Here is a 20,621-nt window from a genome sequence, read left to right on the forward strand (position 1 = left end):
GTAAAACATTAGGATGGTATACTCACTGAGGCCTTAACCCAATTGATGTACTGCCGGAAGTATCCAATAATGGTTTGTTTGTATCTCTCTGTTTCCTGTTGAAAACAAGAGACACAGTTCGTTGCCAGGAGGATTACAGTTTTTCCATAATTGCTAAAACACTAAGCCCCATTATCTGAACCAAATGCTCAGCTGCCTGAACACATTTATTGAATCAATTATTCTTTTGGCAAAACCATAAACAGTTTTCACCAAGTAAAACTCAATTTGCAGATCTCATTGACTCCAAACTCTAAACACATTCTCATGCGATCAAACACACTTCGCTCTTGTAATGCACTTGTGATGCATAATGGTAACTTCAAGTGACTAATAGTAAACCCAAAGTAAGCACAGATTGTCATAAGTTAAGCACAACAACTCAAAATTGATCACACTTGTTTCAAATGATGTGACACCCAATTACTGTAAAGCCAGTTCAGAGTGCAAACAGGTTGCAGAGCAGTGTAGGTCCATATAAACAATGGGCAGTGTATCTATCTGTGGCCTAAACTATTCACTAATTCATTCCAGTCTTCCCATCCAACAATATGCCCATCTCTCTTTCCATCCATACTTGACCTTCTCCATGTATTGCTTGTGTTTTCACCACATTCACTCTCCCACCTAGATGTGGGTCTGCAATGTTTTAGCCTCTCTTGTTTTTAACCACTACGCTCTGTCTCTCACTCCACAAAGGAGTACTGTACTGTAAGTGTACGGTAATGAACTTCTCATTTACAGCACTCAAATGTCTGTCTTTTAACAATACTTTGTACTATCTTTCCTGAATTAACAGCACATGTTGAATCCACTGAGTTATGAAATCTGTTCGGCTTTGTAGTTTGGTTTTCTTTTTTTTGCATTTAGATGCAAAATGTATTTGCTGTGTTGTTAACAATGAACATTCCTCCTGGAGCGATATGGTATGCCCTGAGCAGTGTGTTCTCTATTTTATGATGTACAGTTTGTGCTAGCTGCTCAAGGGTTGTTTTCTTTTGAACTGCTTTGTGAATAATCTGAAGACATTGTTTGGGTTTGAGCACAGGTTTTGAGGCGATTGTTCAGTTTGCAAGAAGTGTCAGAGCCAGAGGTGTTGTGAAGGTAGTTTGAGAATGGGGGTTTGTGTTTACAGTTTTGAGAAAAGGGTGGAAGGTTTAGAATAGTGTGTTTTAGCAATTGTGAAAAACTAACTTTTTAGTCCATCTCATGTAAATATATCACGTGTCAATATATCACATGCAAATGCACCATCAGTACAATATTCTCTATAGAGCATAAGACAGGTGAAAGCACATTACCTGACTGACCACGAAAGTTGAATTATGGGAGATAAGATATTGGGCCGCCTCTATGGTATTCAAGACGGTAGAAACTTTGCTCTGAAGAGATCAAGAGATTATGAAAAAAAACATGCTATACTTCCATATGCACATGTGTACACGCATACAGTATGAACAGAGACAGACACACACACACACACAGACACACAAACACACAGACACACAAGCACACACACACACACACACACACACACACATACAGTATAAACACAGACACACGCACATGCACACGCACACACACACCCACACACGCACGCACGCACACAAGCTAGCGCGCGCACACACACACACACACACAGAGAGAGAGAGTGTCGCCACTCACAGGCAGCTCTCTGGAGGTCATCTGCAGCATGCGAAGGCTCTGGCCCAGCGTAGTCTTCAGGAGGAGAAGAAAAAAAAACACATTAGCCACGGTGACACTGGCACTTTCTCCCCTCTCTCCATACACACACAAAAAAACCCACCGCATTTAAACGTTCCACTATGGAGCCCACAAAAGGTTGCCCTGTGAGGAAGCATGATGTGCTGGAAAGCACTATACTAAATGCAAACAGCTGTAGAGAAACTAATGCCTCAACACCCCCCCCATCCACCCTTGCATCTAGTTTAAACAAGCTGTAAAATGGGGCACTACACCGTGTTAAGTGGCCTTAACAGTGGAACACTTAAAGTTGGATGCTGCCATGCTAGAGCCACAAGGCTCGTGAAGGGCATGGATCCTTCATATTTGTTCCAAACATGTCCGCCATTAAACACCAATAACAGATGCCTCAGTTGAGTCAGGGCAAGGGATTTTGTAGCAGCACACGGAGTTGAAACAAATACTTAACCTCTGCCCCGGAAGCACAATCCACAGTAGGTGTTGTGCCATGGTACAGTATGTCTTAAGTGAATGAACAACTGTGTGTATCTTTGGACAGTCAAAATGTTCAACACTTTTTTTCCTGTATTGAACACAAAACCCACTGTTGATTTATTCTTCCATGGAGGTGCAGAGACGTGAACAAAGCAAGCTGTTGTGGATTTAGAAAACCACAAAAAGAGAATGTGCTTTTTGTCCAAATTCAAATACGAAATCCCCAATAACATTGCTTTGGTGTGTGGTGATGTGATGAAAATTGATTGACCATCATGTTTGGAGCATGATGAGAAAATCATTGGGAATTCTGTATAAAATTCCATGGAAACATGTTTCGTAAATGTTCAACTCCAGCCATTGCATGGATCACTGACTTCATTTTAAATACCCTCAAAACAAAAACAACATATTTTCAGCTATGCAAGTAAAAATATCCTATGGTCACATATAAAACCTTTTGAACAAAACAATGGAGTGCATGGTTCTCAGAATGGTATGAAACATACTGTGAATATAAAACAAGAATCAACACAAGCTTACCCTTGCTCTAACATATTTCTGGGAGGCCATTTTTTTGGGGGGGAAATCAAGAAGTCAAGAAAGTCAAGAAAGAACTCAGAAGAGATTTTGCAGAGTAAACCCATACTACGCTACTATGTGTGTATGTGTATTGTTATGTTTTACAATGGTGTTTCCAACTTCATGCTTGAAATATATAAAATTATGATGTGCAATCAGTACGTTTATGTAAGTTGTTGTGTGTGGTTTTGTGAGATAATACGCATATGTTTGAGAGGCTTTATTAGTAAAGATATTTAAAATGTTCCCATTTTTGATGACGATTTCGATCTTTTTGATTTAGTCTTCATTGCTTTGCCTTGTCTGTGTGTGTGTGTATGTGTGTGTGTGTGTGTGTGCGTGTGTGTGTGCATTCTCTATGTTTAATTGTATTTATGTATCTATGTCTGTTAATTTGTTGATATTAAAGCCCAATTCAGCTAAACAAAACAACAAACCACAATCATAGCTGCATATCAGATGCTGTATCCAAACAGTGCAAATGGTGATTTAACAGTCACAGCCCACACGCAGCCACAGTGCAAGGGAGCCGTCAGCCCTGTCCTACTGTCACAGACTGAAGCAGCCGATGCCAGAGTAGCGATTGCTGCCGCGGTGTGGAAAAGTGCAGTGAGGTGCATGGGCGCTTGATTACCAGTGACTGCTCCATGGGGAGGACCTGCTGCGTGTGGATCTGGCGCAGCGTGCTGGCGTGGCCCTTCAGGGACGTCTGCAGGGAGCCCTTCGGCTGGGGGGGGGGGGCAGAGGAGGAATAGAAGAGAAAGAAATAGACAAAGGAGAGATGGAGGTAAAAAATTCTGATACATTATCGGCAAATAAATGTAGCCATTTGGTGTGGAATGAAGCGCTCAACCAGACAATAGCTTTGCATGTGAGAACCCTCCTGTACTGTAGGGTGTGAAGTGAACCGCATGTGTTTGTGTGTGTGTGTGTGTGCGGCAGGTCAGTTGATGGAGGTAAAAAGATAGTTAGGAAGAGTTAGTAAACCTAGAGTTAGCATCCTAAATCAGAGGTCAAGGAGTTAGCATCCTAAAATCAGAGTTTGTGTTGAATTCCAGCGTTTGGCATTTGATGGGGGTCCTAGTATGCAAAATAACATAAACATTTCCATAAAAATAACATAAACATTTCCATAAAAAAGGGTTCCTTCATTTCCTTCACATATGATGACAACCCAGCTCCCAGCCCAGCACAGCCAGGCAATCACCGTTTGAGATCCAGCAGTGTGCATACATTTCCTCATAAGGCGCTGCATCAGCAGAATGGCCCCGTCCAGTACAATATGCCATACAGTACATTTAATGGAATCCACAGAGCCACTGACGGCAGAGCCACACCAGCTGGCCAACAGCACCAGTGCTGATTATGGGATGAAACACAATCCTGCACACACACACACACACACACACACGGAAACACACACACACACACACGCACACACACACACACACACACACACACACACACACACACACACAGAGAAACACACACACAGAAACACACACACACACACACACACATGCTCTCTCTCTCTCTCTCTCTCAGTTCACACACGGAAACACACACACACACACACACACACACACACATGCTCTCTCTCTCTCTCTCTCTCTCTCTTTCTTTCTCAGTTCTCTCTCTCTCTGTATGTGTGTCTGGACTGAGGAGGTACAGGTGGACACCAGCTGGACTGAGCGATAGACACACACACACACACACACACACACACACAGACACACAGACTCCCTGTGGAGATTACAGAGTGGCTCGCTTAAGAAGACGGCTCAATTACAGCCGGCACAAGCCCTCTGGACCCACTCCCAATCCCTCCAGAACCTTCCAGAATGAATGGGGGGCTTGTGCCGGCCCCCCGAGCCCTGGAGGGCAAGGCCAAAAATAAAGCATCCTTTCCCTGAGTCAGCCATGCCAGCATCGTCTGGAGCCGGGGAGGCTGCAAGGGCGCAGGCAAAAAAACGGATGATAAGAAACTCAATGCCACCGTCTATCCCTCTGGATTTTTCTATATGAATACCCATTAAACACAAAATGGGATACCGGGAGCCAAATGAAAGGCACTGCCGGGCTTATATGCATGGGAGATTATACTGCGTGGGTTCTGCGGCTTTTTTCTCTGTCGGGTTGTTGCTTTTTTTTTTACTGGGTCCGGAGGGGAGGAGGAAGAGCGCGGAATAGAACCGAATAGAACGTACCAGTTCCTCGCTCTGGGCGTCCAGCTCCTTGGCGAACGACAGCAGGTCCACCAGAGTCACCCGTTTGTTCACCTGGAAGGGGACCAAGAACAAAAGCGCTACATGAGACATGCTACACTGCGTGCAGTGACTCTGTCCCTCATATTGTTTCAACACATATTGTTTTTTTATACTGTTTGGGCTGGTTCCTTGTAGATGCATAAACCCTAGTCTTAGACTGAAAGTACTGTACACTTCAATAAAAAAGGATCCATTGAGAAAAGCTTTTCACTTTTCGTCTAAGACCTAGTCCATGTGCAGGAAGCTGTAACTGTGTCTCGAGCTATCCACTCGTCTCTCACAAACTCTCTTCTTCCCCATTTCCTAGTCTACGTTAATGCAATTTTATAGCACTATTAACAAATAATGTTGTCTAAAACTACTGCACGAAATACTCAAACCCCCTACAGCAAGCACAAGGAGCCACAGTCTGTTTTTGTTCCCACCTCTTCCAGGTAGGCAGCGTAATTGATGTCGCCGATGCCAGTCTCGGTGAAGCGGACCAGGTTGTCTTTGCCCTCCGCCTCCAGCAGGATGATGCCTCTCAGGTCAACCTTCACGCCGTCAATCACACGGGCCACGTCCTCTGTGAACTAGAGAAAAATATCGGAAAAAAAACAGCACATTAGAGAAAAATGTGATTAAATATTGGAACAAATTTTAATGCCGCCAGAGGGAAAAGTGCTGACTCCCCTCTATCACACTTTATGATCAGTAGCCTAAAGGTTTAATACACTTATATAAGTTGAGCAATTAAGATTTGAAACATGCTGTACTTGTCATGTAAGTTCATGCTGTTTCTTGTAACACACCCTAACTGTTAGCACATCTTGAAATCCCTTGGGGTTTTATACGTAATAGCAGATTAATTCATTTTTAAACAGAAAGTTCTTAACACTACTACTCCCACGGCTATTATGAAGTCACTCCTTTCTCATATCATCAAATGAAAGGCCTAGGTTAGCTTTTTTTGCCATGCATACAAGCTCATTGTATTTTAAGCAATGAGCCAATCTGTTGATCCAGACAATTCCAGACATTTGGGTCTATAACATTACAAAGAGAGGCAGCCCTATCCACATGTTCCATTGAACACACTAGCAATTTAGTGTGCCAAGCATAACAGCCTTCCTACGTATGTCCTGACAAGCAGAACCATATATGTACTCCTAAATGTTCTCCTTGTGCTTTGCAGACCTCCTACTTGCACACTGACAATGGAAACCCTTCCTTGTTTACATTGACAGGAAGGGTATTACGCAACCCGCGGGGGCAAGTCTTTGCCATTTGCTTTCAGCACAGGCCCCAGGGTGACCACTACAGGACACCGTTGCCCACGGAGACAAAAGAATTTACATTGAGCAGCCCCTTCACATTCTTAATCGGTACGAGAGCTTCCCGGGCAACTGCATTCACCTCCACAAAGCCCACATTATGTGTCACCCTCTGCTTGAGGTAGTTGAACTCCCATAGCATGGCACTTCAGTGAAGTGTTTTTGAAGCACCACGCTATGTCAAGACTGCACAAGATCTCTTTTTTTTTTTCACCACCCAGGTACATCTACGACAACAAAGCATTTCCCATGATGCATCACTGTCCCCATCGTCCAGTTCAGGGACATTATAGAGGCACACTTGCGGCTCGACATACAGCTCTGCGAACACAGGGGCCACTCATTAGCATGGGTTCCTCTGGGGCTCGCTGGACCCCATCCTGCCCCCCTCTCCCCTCCCCTCCCTCCCCTCATTGACATCTCCTGGACCAGAAGAAGGCCCCTAAACCGGCCAGCTGGCTCTAGGGGCTACAGACGGGACGCTGAGACCATACAGGAGGGGGGGGGGAAGAGAGAGCCATGGGCACCGGGCAGTGTGTTTGTTCCTGACGTTAGATAAGGCGTGAGGCTGGCGCTCGCTCAAGACACGTCCAGCAGGGCTTGGGGAGGGGGAGGGGGAGGGGAGGGGGGGGGGGGGGGTCAAATGGTTAAATGGCTGTGCCAGGGTGAGCTAGCCCTCGTATGTCATCATCACCCTGTTAGTAAGGACGCTTTTGGCCCAATTATGAAACAGACCAGACAGTGCCATGTGGACATTACCGTACCAGTGCTTTAAAGGTAGCGTATGCATAAATAAAGCTCTCACTGAGCTACACTGAGTCACACCCTACCACACACAAGGTCATTAAGGTGATATACTGTATGTTAAAACACAAACAAATTGGAGTGGAGTGACCAGAGTGTATTCCTGATTGCAACTAATGGAGTATGAGACAAGGCAAGTGGTCTTTAGGCATTGTTTTAAAAAGGAGGCTCTGAGGATTTCATATTTGAAGCATATCATGATTTAAATTGGAATCTGCTTATATCCACAAGCAACAGAGGTGATTGAGCCCTTCCTGTCTTAAGCACCTTTTCAAAATAAAAGCACCACTCAGTATGGTGTGTTTGTGCTTGGGGGAACAGGAGTGAACGGGCCTTACCACACTGGTGTTCAGGAAGGAAGAGACGTTGAAGATCTTATCCAGGTGTAGGGCAGAGTAGATGCCCCTATTGTCTTTGCAGTTACTGAAAGGGAGAGAGCAACATGATAGGTTACGATGAGCGGTATCAAGTGACTGAGACTAGACCGTTGGACGCTGGAATAATGAGTACTAGCAAAAGCTGGTGCTGAAAGGCATCCATACATTCAACAGCCCGAGAACAGCATGTTCTTATGCATATGCTTCCTCGTTTACAGCCTCTCTACTGCCACCTGGTGGCACACAGTAACCAACTAAAGCTGCCATGGCCTGTCAATACAGCACCAATCTTGACCAACAAATACTCATCCATGTTTGTGTGACAATGAACTAAATACTATCTTGTTGGTTCTCAATGGTTAACAGCAACAATTGAGTGCCATTGTGTTATTCTAATAGTTCAAACTGTATGTCCTCTGGTATCATAGTCAAAAGGCAGAGATGGAAAAGTCCAGCTTCAGAAAGCAAAAGTCTCACCACATATCTGTGCCAACCATTCACTTCAACCAGCTGATTCTAATCAGCACAACTCTTCAGCCAGGGAGAGCAGTTAATTGACGAGATCACCTGTGTTAAGTGCACAGGTAGAACCAATACATGGTAGGACTTATACTTTCTGAAGCTGGACTTCTCCACCTCTGTCAACATATAAGATTGTATTCACCTGTAAAAACTCTCCACAGTCAGGTCCATCTCCGGGTCATTGTACAGGTAGCCAGGGATGAAGTTCTTCCAGGCAGGCATGATGAGGTGAGGGGTGTCCAACACCTATGAAGCACAAGACCATTCATGGATCAACATTGACTGGAAAACATCACCACTCCACTGTACCCATCTACCAGTCAATGTAGTCAATGGAAGGGAAGATGAACAAACATTCTCCATTTTGCATATGCATGACACTGCACAGCATCAATCTACTAACACTAGGTATAGTCAGTGGAGGGAAAGATGAACAAAAATGCTCCATGCCTTTTCTAAAACTACTAGCGCTGTCCATCAAATGTACAGTAGAGTGATACTGCAAGAATACCCATAGCAGTTGGGATTAGGCGTCTAAATACGAAGGTGGTGATCAGGTCTGTGATTGTTGTGTGGGGCTCAGGTCTGTGATTGTCCAGTGGGGCTCAGGTCTGTGATTGTCCTGTCAGGTGTAAGGTCTGTGAGAGATAGCCCTGAGTGTGTTTACCTTAAACAGCTGTTTGGTGTGGAAGGGCTCACACACCAGCTTCTCCACGTTGCCGCCCACCAAGAAGCTGACCGCAACCACGGCCATCAGCATCCAGGAGAAGATGAAGCTGAAACCAACGCCACTGGGAGAAACACACACACACATACAGGCTCCTTATCAACAATGTTAGTGATGGAACACACACACACACAAACACACCTCTGGATCACACACACACACACACACACACACACACACACACACACACACACACACACACACACACACACACACACACACACACACACACACACACACACACACACACACACATGACATCACAATCAAATCTTTACATTTGACACAGTCCCTCTCTGCACACAAGCGGTAACTACTAAAGACACACAGGCACATTTTATCATCACACTGCAGTGCTGCCAAAGCTCTCGCTGACTTACGCCATGAGCAGGTTGCCCCCGGTGTTGGAGACGCAGCCGCGGGTGGTGGGGGTGGCGTGGCGGTCGAAGCCCAGGATGCCACACAGCATGCCCAGCAGGTTGAAGGCCAGCACCATCACCACCATACAGCACAGGGTGATGCACGCCGTCCACCTGGAACAGGGCACGCAGTCAACTCATCTACAGGGCCCACAGTCACCTCATCTACAGGGCCCACAGTCACCTCATCTACAGGGCCCACAGTCACCTCATCTACAGGGCCCACAGTCACCTCATCTACAGGGCCCACAGTCACCTCATCTACAGGGCCCACAGTCACCTCATCTACAGGGCCCACAGTCACCTCATCTACAGGGCCAACAGTCACCTCATCTACAGGGCCCACAGTCACCTCATCTACAGGGCCCACAGTCACCTCATCTACAGTACAGGGCCCACAGTCACCTCATCGACAGGGCCCACAGTCAACTCATCTACAGGGCCCACAGTCACCTCATCTACAGGGCCCACAGTCACCTCATCTACAGGGCCCACAGTCACCTCATCTACAGGGCCCACAGTCAACTCATCTACAGGGCCCACAGTCAACTCATCTACAGGGCCCACAGTCACCTCATCTACAGGGCCCACAGTCACCTCATCTACAGGGCCCACAGTCAACTCATCTACAGGGCCCACAGTCACCTCATCTACAGGGCCCACAGTCACCTCATCTACAGGGCCCACAGTCAACTCATCTACAGGGCCCACAGTCACCTCATCTACAGGGCCCACAGTCACCTCATCTACAGGGCCCACAGTCAACTCATCTACAGGGCTCACAGTTAACTCATCAACAGGGCTCACTTATCTAGTGGGTTCATAGGCAGTCTTATCTACACAATGACAGAAATGTGTGTTTACTGTAAAAGTATGGTATACGGTATTTACTGTAATGCTCCATTGTTGAATAACGGAGTAAGGTCACATTGCTGGAGTTTTACTGTACCATTCCAGTCAAACATAGAGAACTAGCAGTGTGTCTTGATCGGAGAGTGTGAGTTAGGATAAGGGACGCGACTTCCTTCACTCAAGAAGAGCTGTGGGAGGTACCTGTAGAAGTCGTAGCGATCGATTTCCGGGTACAAGTCCTCGATCCTGGAGTGGCTGTGGCTGATGAAGATGGTGAAGTTGGTCAGGGAGTTGTGCACGGGAAACAGCTTGGAGAAACCAGTGATGTTCGTGCCAATGCCATCCAGCATGTCGCGCACACCTGCAGAGAGTGGGAGTGTGGTGTGTGAGGGAGAGAGAGAGAGAGATAGAGAGATAGATAGAGAGAAAGACAGAGAGAAAGAGAGAGAGACGCCAGTGGACGAAGAAGGAGGAAGAAAGGAAGTGAAATACGGTTAAGTGAGACTTCTAAGCAAAATATGCAAGCACAAAAAAACAATTAATCTCTAAACCTAAATCACAACAACAAAAATAACCTTCGGTCTTTATAACACTATGTAATAAAGTACTATTACTCTACTTTACTTTTTATTACTTTACTATTAATTCTTTATTTGATTTTATTTTTACAGCACTTTATCGTTGTTTTTTAAATGTGCTATACAAATAAATTGACATTGACATGTGTACTGTGCGTGCTTATATGACCATGAACGCCATCACTCACCCTCCACCACATTCCTAGTCTGATCCCCCACCATGGCTGGGGTGTCATTGAAAGATGAGAACCCCTGTAGCAGAAAAACAAACAAAGCATAACACAAATGTGAATTATGGCTGAAGTACTGTATGGGTTGAAGAACTGACGGCATGCCATGGACAACCCAAAGAGCCAGAAGAACCCCAGAAGAGCCTGACCTTCTGAACGATGCCGCTAAGGTCGGTCTTCAGGGCCTCGTTGACCTTCTCCAGCTGAGGAGTCACGTCAGGCAACTGGAACGGAAAACAAAGACCACGAGACTCACTCGGTTATCACAGCTGGACACACACACACACACACACACACACACAGAGGGAGACAGGGGAAGGTGTGAGAGAGGGAGAGAACAAGAGCTGGGCAAAGGGGAAGTGGGAGAGTGAGACAGAGGCGAAGACAGACACGTTATTACGTCCCAAAACATAATTGCTGTTATCTCTGCAGAGGAAAATCACCTCGCAATTACAGTAAAATGTTTGTAAAAGGCCAGTGTCCTCAGGCTGTTATGGAGTAATAGTGTGTATGGTGTGTGAGTGTGAGTGTGTGTGTGCGTGCGTGCGTGCATATGTGTGTGTGTGTGTGTGTGGTGTGTGTATGTGCGTGTGTGTGTCCTCAGGCTGTTATGGAGTAATAGTGTGTGTGTGTGTGTGTGTGTGTGTGTGTGTATATGTATGTGTGTGTGTGTGTGTGTGACAGAGACAGAGAGAAAGAGAGAGACACAGGCAGACAACAAACTAAAGCAGAGAGAAAGACAATAAACTAAACTGAGTCGTCTGTGTCTGCATCTGCATCTGCATCTGCATCTGCGTCTGCATCTGCGTCTGTGTCTGTGTCTGTGTCTGTGTGTGTGTCTGTGTCTGCATCTGTGTCTGTGTCTGTGTCTGTGTCTGCGTCTGCGTCTGCGTCTGCATCTACGTCTGCGTCTGTGTCTGTGTCTGTGTCTGCATCTTCATCTGCGTCTACGTCTGCGTCTGTGTCTGTGTCTGCATCTGCATCTACGTCTGTGTCTGTGTCTGTGTCTGTGTCTGTGTCTGCATCTTCATCTGCATCTGCGTCTGTGTCTGTGTCTGTGTCTGTGTCTGTGTCTGTGTCTGTGTTTGCATTTACGCCTGCGTCTGCGTCTACGTCTGCGTCTGCGTCTGCGTCTTGCGTACCTCCGAGTAGTTGGCGCCGACGTGCAGCTGGCTGAGGGAGCTGAGCACGCGGCTGCAGACCTTGGCGGCGGGCGAGCCGGGCACGGTGCACACGGGGTCGTCCAGGGAGTTGTTGAGGCCCGAGCGCACCAGGCTCAGGTTGAAGCGCAGCTTGCCCGCCCCGTCCTGCAGCACCTCCAGGGTCATGCTCACGTTCTCCAGCGCCTCCTTCGTCTCGTGCATGGCTGACCAGGGGGGGGAGGGGGGAGGGAATGGATGGGGAAAGTAGGTGAGTGTGTAAAACGCATGCACACACACACACACACACACTCACACATACTCAGACAGACATGCACACACACAAACACGCGCACACGCACATACTCAGACAAACACACACACACACACACACAAACACACACACACACACACACACTCAGACAAATATACACACACATACACATGCACACGCACACAAACGCGCGCGCACACACACACACACACACACACACACACACACACACACACACACACACACACACACACAGAGACGGGCTCGCACTACAGTATATCCATAAACACCCATACACAGATGAATACACACATCTACACTTCTAAAGTGGAAACACACACAGGTGTACAGGCATACACCTATAGGGGGAACGTCCACTTACACATAGCATACCAAATACATGGGCACAGGCACATTCATTTACAGTCCCTCAAACTCTACTCGACCACTTACTCATTCTAAAATGTAAGTGTAAAACACACACAGGACACTATTTCTCATGTCAGGCAACATACAGTATAACTCACAGGGGGGAAGTACCAATCAGACTAGCGGTCATAGCCTCAATCTCAGTGCGTCATGATACTGAAAACGTTGTGTCATGGTTCTAAAATCTTTGCACTTGACACTTGGTGCCTTAAAGATGGAACACCAGGGATGTGTGGGACCACCAGGGAGCGGATGCAAAGGAGATTGCTGATTGGATCAGGAGTAAGGAGTGATATAGAGGAACCATTTTGGGAACCAATCACATGAGAGTCCAGGCACAGGGAAGGGGGGGGGAGAGTCACATGAGGGTCACATCCAATCATAGAGCAGAAGGCCCTTTACCTTTGAAGGCCCTTTCCACTTTGACTTTTGGGGCCAAAACGTGACAAAGAGAAGATGGAAGAAAGTGAGTAGGCAGACACACTACAGGGACTTCTGGGTAATGTATGACTGCTTCTGGCCAACTATGCCTCCATTCCAGCCGCACTAACACCATTTCATAAACTTCCTTAAGTTAGGCTGCATTCAGGACTATGGGCACAGTTTATGTCCTTTGGAGTATGAATGAAGGAATGAAAAAAAGGTAAATGTTGCTGAGTATAGTGTGATTTCCAGCCTTAACACCATCATTGTCATTGAAAAAGAAAAGGCCTTGGCACATCAACATAAGAACAAGCAGCACACAGATGTAGTGGTGGTGCTTCACATTGTTGCGGTAAGACAGAGCCTGTGTGTAGGCGTGTGCGCTTTCTGCAAAGCACTGCACCTTTTTTTTTTCCTCTCCTCCCATGCGAGGTATTTGACAACCTCATCGTTTCGAAACGCGCACGAATGAATCTCCCAAGGCTGCCGTCTCAAGGCCTATTCAACGCTATCACCATGAAGTGGATGATCAAACTGTGGCGCCACTTCAAAGAATGCGCCGCTAAATGCCGAAAATGTACCTCTCTCTCTCTCTCTCTCTCTCTCTCTCTCTGGTGTGCGCACAGATAATGACGTTATCAACGCTCCATTCTTTTCAATGGAAGAGATTCTCACCAGCGCAGAGTGAAAAAAGAGGTGGAGAGGAGCGATAGAGAGAGAGAGACAAGAGATGATGAAGAGGATGTGTCACAAGGTAAAACAGACAAAGGAGACAGAGGGAGATATGGAAGACAAAAGAGAAGACAGAACGCCGCAGAAGAAAAGGAAATCAGACTTCCGTACATAACAAGAGGAAATGGGGAAATGAAGAGAAGAGGAAGAGAGAAAAAATAAAACAGAGGAGGAGCAAAGGAAAATAAAAGAAGAGCACAGAAGGGAAGAAAGGAAGAAAGAAGATGAGAAAAGAGGGAGATAGAAGAAAGGAAGGGAGAGAAGATGAGAAAAGAAGAATCAAACCAAAGAGCATTAAAGAGGGAAATAAAGAGAGGCATAGAATTAAAGAAGAGAAGAGCAAGAGAAGAGGAGAGAGGAAGAGGAGAAGAGGAGAGGAAGAGACAGGAAGTGGAGAAGAGGGGAAGAGACAAGAGACCAGAAGGAGGAGAGAGTAAAAAAGGAGAGGAGAAGAGGAGAAGAGACAAGAAGAGGAGAGAAGAAAAGATGAAACCAAAGAGAGGATAGCTGAAGAAAAGAACTGAATAAAACAGACAAGAGAGAAAAGTAGATTAGATAGAGGGATGAAGAGGGAAGAGAAGATAAGAAAGATAAGAAAAGGGATCAGAGCGAAGAAGAGGAAACCAAAGAGAAAATATCTGAAGAGAAGACATGAAGAGAAAAAGACATAAAAGAGAAGAAAGAGTAGGAGATGGGAGAGGTGCTGTACCTCCAGCCATGTTGAGAGCTCCGTCCAGAGCTGGTCGCACCTCCTTCCCGAGCTCCTCATGGATCCTCCCTCCCAGCAGCGGCCCGATGTCTGAGGAGGAGATTTGTTTTCGATTACTCCTCACCCATCTATGCTTTTATCTGCTATTACTGTTTGGATTTGTTTATGTAAAGCCGTGTATGAAATGCGCTACATAAAAAACTTGACTTGACTTGACTTGAGTAGAGGGGGAGTGAGAGAGAGAGAGAGAGAGACAGAGAAAGAGAGATAGATAGATAGACAGATAGAGAAGGAGAGAGTCCCTCACAGAAGAAATAAAGTTCTCTTGACTTGACTTGAGTTTTGAGACAGACAGAGAGCTAGACAGACAGAGAGAAAGAGAGTAAGAGAGAGAGAGACAAATAAAGAGATGGAAGATGAGAGAGGAGAGAGATATGAAAACCAGATGAAAGCATCAAAGTGGAATGATGTTGTACGTACTGTCCAGGTCAAACAGCACTTGATTCTTAGCGGTGGAGTACTGCGAGATCAAGTAGTCGATTTGCTGCATGAGGAAGAAGGGAGAAGAGAAGAGAAGAGAAGAGAAGAGCAGTTAGTGAACATCTCCACGCTCGTCTCATCACACTGCATAATCAAGCAGATGCTGAGCCGTTCCAGATGTGGATGCACTCATGCCTAACAGATATTTCTTATTTCTTTACAGTAGCGGAACTGTAGGAAGATGTAGAACTAAAGCTAACTATGACTTTAACCTCAGTTGAGTGCAGAAAGTTCTACTGTAACAGGAAGCACTTATTCACGCTAGGACCTGCACAGGGTCATCCCTATGTTCCCCGGTTTTCCCAAAAAGGGTCCTATGCTCCACGGTCGCAATACATACCGGGGAGCATACCTAAGACCCTTTTTGGGAAAAGCAGGGAACATAGGACCCTTTTTAAAGTCCTATGCTTCCCGGTCCCATACAAAGTGGGGAACATAGGACCCTTTTTAAAGTCCTATGCTCCCCGGTCCCATACAAAGTGGGGAACATACTGTAGGACCCCCACTTGCACAGCACTAGTAATATGACACCAATAGCATGAACAGAGATGTGAACAGAGGAGATGCTTCCTTACGGTGGGCGTCTCGTTGGCAAACGTGTGCAGGTCCCTCAGGTTGCTGTTGACCAACCGCCTCATCTGCTTCAGCTGGGAGCTCAGGTGCTGATTGGCCGCATACGAGCACAGGATTCCAGCACTGTAGTCATGGCAACACAACTGTGTCATTAGATTGTCGATCTAATGTGCCCACCTTCAGTGCTATGAATAAATTCCTGTGTGTGTGCGTGTGAGTGCATAAGTGTGTATGTGTGTGTGTATACATTTTCACCTCGAAAGAATAATGATGTTTATCTTTATTTCGAGACACCCACACTTGGTTGGAGTGCTCCCAAAAGCCTGAAGGTAATGTGCTTGGTGTGGGCATTTCATTTTTCACTGCTGTTGTTTTACCAGCTCTTGTACCAGAGGTACTTGACAGACACACCCATAGTAGCCTTCCTTGCCTTACAGAAAATTAACTTTTAATACACTACAAGTATAACTAAATCTACAGCCTTACTTAAGAACATAATAACGAGCAAAGCTGGCTGGGCTACTTCTCAAAGACTAACCCAGAGAAGACTGGAGCACTCAGATTAAATAAACTTTTTTATTGTGGTGCACAAACGACTAACGTTTCGACGCTCTGCGTCTTCTTCAGAGTCTTTTGACCCTTCTACAAGTTCAACATAATAACAAGGTCATCATTTAGCAATCTTCCTTCAGCTCTTTTCCTGAATTCTAATTCCAAACTGTCATATTATCTAGCCGGCTCAGTAACACTGTACAGCCTCAGCGTAACAATGCTAGTGACCCTTCTGACCAGTAGGGGGCAGCACTTCACTATGTACAGAAGAGGTCATCAGCTCCTGGACAAATCAGTACAGCAACACCTGCCACAGAGAGTAGCAGTGAAACCACTACAACAGTTCAACCACTACAGTGATGTTCACTTTTGAAAGTCGCACTACATTGAAAATAAACTGCCAAGGTCTCAGCCTTTAAAAGTATGATAAATGTCATTGTACAATGTGGGGCTTTTGTACTCGTGCTCTTACATACTGTATAAGACATGTACGAGTTCAGCAGGTTCAATGAGGAGGATTTATAATGGAAAGTGCGTAAGCAGAGCTCAGTGTTAGTCAGTGTTATACAAGCAAATGAGAAACATTGGGTCTCTCCGCGCACTTCAAACAGAAAGTGTTATATCGCTGTTAATTGATTCAACAGGAAGGAGTGTGTGTGTGTGTGTGTCTGTGTGTGTGTGGGTATGCACGCATGTGTGTGTGTGAAGGTACAGAAGGCTCTATTGTGTGTGTGTGTATGTGTGTGTGTGTGTGTGTGTTATCATTCCTTTATGAGTCATTCTCTCCGTTCTGCTGCATGTGAATATTAAAGGATTGACGCAAAGCTGATTGCAGAGGCACTGAGGGTGATGCAGAGGTAAAAAGAGCTGCTCTGTTCAGATTCAGGAGATGGCATTACTGCTTCCGTACTGCCCAAGGACTGTTCAGTGTGGTGTTTCGTTTGGGTCCTGAGGGGGCTGCTCCCACCTGCAGCAAATCTAATCTAGGTGTACTCGTCACCTGTGTGCTCCCTAGGAAATGGGACAGTCTGCCAAACAAGAAAATGGTGAAAATGCGTCTGTTGCAGAACAGCTGTAACACTGTGTGTGTGCACGTCTCTCTTTCTTTAATCTCTCTCTCTCTCTCTCTCTTTCTATTTCTCTCTGTTTCTTTCTCTCTCTCCCTCTCTATCTTTCTCTCTGTTTATTTTGTGTGTGTGTGCCTGTGGGTTCTCAGAGTGAGAGGGTTGTTTGTGCGTGTCTGTGTGTGTTTCAGAGTGAGAGGGTTGGGGTGTGTGTGTGTGTGTGTGTGTGTGTGTGCGTGTGTGTGTGTGTGTGTTTGTGTGTGTGTGGCGTGTGTAAGGGGGTGATCAGAGGACAGCCCTGAGAGAGGGAGAGAGAGAGATGTTAGCAGGGCTTTATGTCTATTTTAGGGGGAGTGCGCCTCAGTTGCAGGCAGGCGAGCGGAGCGGAGAGGAGCGGAGCGGAGAGAAGTGGGGAGACGGCGGCGCTTGACAGGATTTCAGAGACAGCGCTCTCCAAAAGCCTCCATTTACACACCTCCAGCATGCTGGACACGCCGCTTTGTTCCGTACTTATCACAAATACACACCCGTGCATCTCTCTCTCTTTCTCTCCCTCTCTCCCTCCCTCTCTCTTTCTCTCTCTCTATCTCTCTCCCTCTCTTCCTTTCTCTCCCTCCCTCTCTCTCTCTCTCTTTCTCTGTCTATCTCTATCTCTCCCTCTCTCTCTTTCTTTCTCTCCCTCCCTCTCTCCTTCTCTTTCTCTTTCTTTCTATCACTAGCTCTTGTACTTTTTCTCTCTGCCTAGCACTCTTTTCTGTGTGGAGATTTGTATGTGGATGTCTATGTTTGTGTGTGTCTGTGGGTAAGTGGGGGTGACGGTTTGTGTGTGTCTCAGTGTTTGTGTGTTGTGTGTTTATGAGTTTGACCTCCCATTTCTCGCATCTAAGTGAGCCTGTGTATCTGTCTAAGTCTCTTTCAGTGTGTGTGTGTGTGTGTGTGTGTGTGTGTGTGTGTGTGCGTGTGTGTGTGTGCGTTTGTGTGTGCGTTTGTGTGTGTGTGTCCTGTTTGATGTTAATGAGACATTGTGCTGGCTCTCCTCTATCACAGGCACACAGCTGGATCTGGGCTGTGTTCTCCCAGGCTGCTGCAGTTACCCTGCACACCCCACCACCCCAGACATGGATCTCAGCCCATCACTCACTCACACTGGGACTGGGTGTGTGTGTGTGTGTGTGTGTGTGTGTGTGTGTGTGTGTGTGTGTGTGTGTGTGTGTGTGTGTGTGTGTGTGTGTGTGTGTGTGTGTGTGTGTGTGTGTGTGCATGTGCATATGTGTGTGTGTGTGTGTGTGTGTGTGTGTTTGTGTGTGTGTGTGTGTGTGTGTGTGTGTGTGTGTGTGTGTGTGTGTAAAATCTAAAATGTCCATTTGTGGTGGAGGTCTGTGTTCCTTGTGAAGTGACCTCTCTGGGAATGTAGAGAGGGGAACACAAAATGGCCTGCACATCACAAAGGCCTTTTGTCCCTCTCTCTCCTTTAGCCCCCCACTCCCTCTCTCTCTGCACTCCTCTCTGTCTGTCTGTCTGTCTGTGTGTGTCTCTCTCTCTCTCTTTCCCTTTTCCCTCGCTCTCTCTTTTTCTCAGTCTGTCTCTCATTCTCTGTACCTCCCTCCTTCCCTCTCTCTGCATTCTCTCTTATCTTCTTCTCGTCTGTCTCCCCTCTCTCACTCTGTATCCCTTCTCCTTACATCTCTCTTCCTCTATCCTTCCCTCTCTCTCTCTCTCTCTCTCTCTCTGTCCATAGACTAGTCTATATCTACTGTATGCCTCCCCTCCTCTCTCTTTCTCTCTCTCTCTCTCTCTCTCGCTCTCTCTCCCTCGCTCTCTCTCTCTGTCCATAGACTAGTCTATATCTACTGTATGCCTCCCCTCCTCTCTCTCTTTCTCTCTCTCGCTCTCTCTCCCTCTCGCTCTCTCTCCCTCGCTCTCTCTCTCTCTCTGTCTATCCATAGACTAGTCTATATCTATGCCTCCCCTACTCTCTCTCTCTCTCTCCCTCTCTCTCTCTCTCTCACTCTCCCTATCTCTCCCTCGCTCTCACTCTCTCTCTCCCTCTCTCTCCCTCTCACTCTCACTCTCTCTCCCTATCTCTCTCTCTCTCCCTCTCTCTCTCTGTGCGTGGCCTGGCTGGGTCAGCACAACGCGGGCCACTAATGAACAAAAGGGCTTTGAAGATGGCTGCGAGCACATACCACATGCACAGCACAGGGCCAAAAAACAAAAAAAAAAAGAGCCCGGCCTGGCCATGGGGCAGTGGGGCGTTCCCAAACTTGGGTCTTCACCACAGGGACGAAACGTTACGTTTTTTCCTTTTCTTTTTTTTTTGCAATTCAACATGAGCAAGCATATTTGAGTGATTAAGCAAGCGAATGCATCATGTCCAGCATCAGCCTATTATGCATTTCGCCAAACGACACAAATAAATGTTGACTTGTCCAGTTTAGAATATGACAACATGACAACAGACTAAGAGGACGGTAGTCTGGTAGACTCCTGTCTGGAGTACCATTGAATGGACAGAATCCCCTTGGGCAGAGACAACACACACACACACACCTGACTTTCTTTTTTGCCGGCATGTTTAGAAGACAAACAAAGGAAACATGTTAGCAGACTAGCAGAGTGGCATCCACCAAAAAACATGATGAGGGGGACTGGTCACTCTCTTTCTCTCTCTCTCTCTCTCCCTCTCTCTTCCTCTCTCTCCCTCCCTCTCTCTCCCTCTCTCTCCCCCCTCTCTCTCTCTCTCTCTCTCTCTGTGGAATAAAGGCCAGGGTTGAGGCCAGCGAACGGGGACGTTACACGGTCTGATGACTCCCTGTCCTTCACTGGGCCAAAACAACAGCGTGCATTCAGCCAGCACTAGTGTGCCCCGCGCTAGTCTGCCCACTGAGCCGCCCTATCGGTCCCCCCCGATCTCAGGCCGCCCCCTCAGAGCGCTCCGCCACGACAACAGCTTACAAAACAGCGACTGACCTGAGCGGTCCGGTTTCACTTCACAAAACACCTGCTGCAGGTAACGCGGCCGGCCTCCCCACCTGCAGGGTTGATCCTGAGTGAACCGCTCTGATGTGTAACCTAACTTCACCTTCTAGCGCAGAGAAGGGCCTCGAAGCTCACAAAAAAGCCTCTCTCTCTCTCCGCGGGGAAACGGAACAAGCCTTGCGGCATTTTGCTTTTTGTGTGTGTGTGTGTGCTTGAAACGGAAAAAACATGATTTTCAGTTCCTTTTATCATGTTGTGTTTTGCATAAAAGAGAATATCTTCACGTCGAATTTCAAAA

At 46.6% G+C, this 20,621-nt stretch overlaps 1 protein-coding gene across 5 annotated transcripts in view; it reads right to left on the minus strand.

The window, feature by feature from the left end:
- The window catches only part of prom1a (prominin 1a), a 75,975-nt gene that overhangs the window by 10,576 nt on the left and 44,778 nt on the right, over positions 1-20,621 (minus strand). For 3 of the 5 annotated variants that reach the window (XM_062524582.1, XM_062524583.1, XM_062524584.1), the window contains exons 5-22: positions 15,731-15,851; positions 15,096-15,159; positions 14,616-14,705; positions 12,052-12,275; positions 11,059-11,133; positions 10,868-10,931; positions 10,303-10,462; positions 9,211-9,363; positions 8,771-8,894; positions 8,246-8,349; positions 7,543-7,627; positions 5,513-5,659; positions 5,028-5,099; positions 3,455-3,547; positions 2,782-2,799; positions 1,705-1,758; positions 1,341-1,421; positions 27-95 (exon numbers count right to left, since the gene is read on the minus strand). In XM_062524582.1, the coding sequence (XP_062380566.1) occupies positions 27-95; positions 1,341-1,421; positions 1,705-1,758; positions 2,782-2,799; positions 3,455-3,547; positions 5,028-5,099; positions 5,513-5,659; positions 7,543-7,627; positions 8,246-8,349; positions 8,771-8,894; positions 9,211-9,363; positions 10,303-10,462; positions 10,868-10,931; positions 11,059-11,133; positions 12,052-12,275; positions 14,616-14,705; positions 15,096-15,159; positions 15,731-15,851 (1,798 nt within the window). The remainder of the gene's footprint in view (positions 1-26; positions 96-1,340; positions 1,422-1,704; positions 1,759-2,781; positions 2,800-3,454; positions 3,548-5,027; positions 5,100-5,512; positions 5,660-7,542; positions 7,628-8,245; positions 8,350-8,770; positions 8,895-9,210; positions 9,364-10,302; positions 10,463-10,867; positions 10,932-11,058; positions 11,134-12,051; positions 12,276-14,615; positions 14,706-15,095; positions 15,160-15,730; positions 15,852-20,621) is intronic. The other 2 variants (XM_062524586.1, XM_062524585.1) reach the window with 1 other exon arrangement.

This window comes from Sardina pilchardus, chromosome 21 (genome assembly GCF_963854185.1).
Source record: "Sardina pilchardus chromosome 21, fSarPil1.1, whole genome shotgun sequence".
Lineage (NCBI taxonomy): Eukaryota > Metazoa > Chordata > Actinopteri > Clupeiformes > Clupeidae > Sardina > Sardina pilchardus.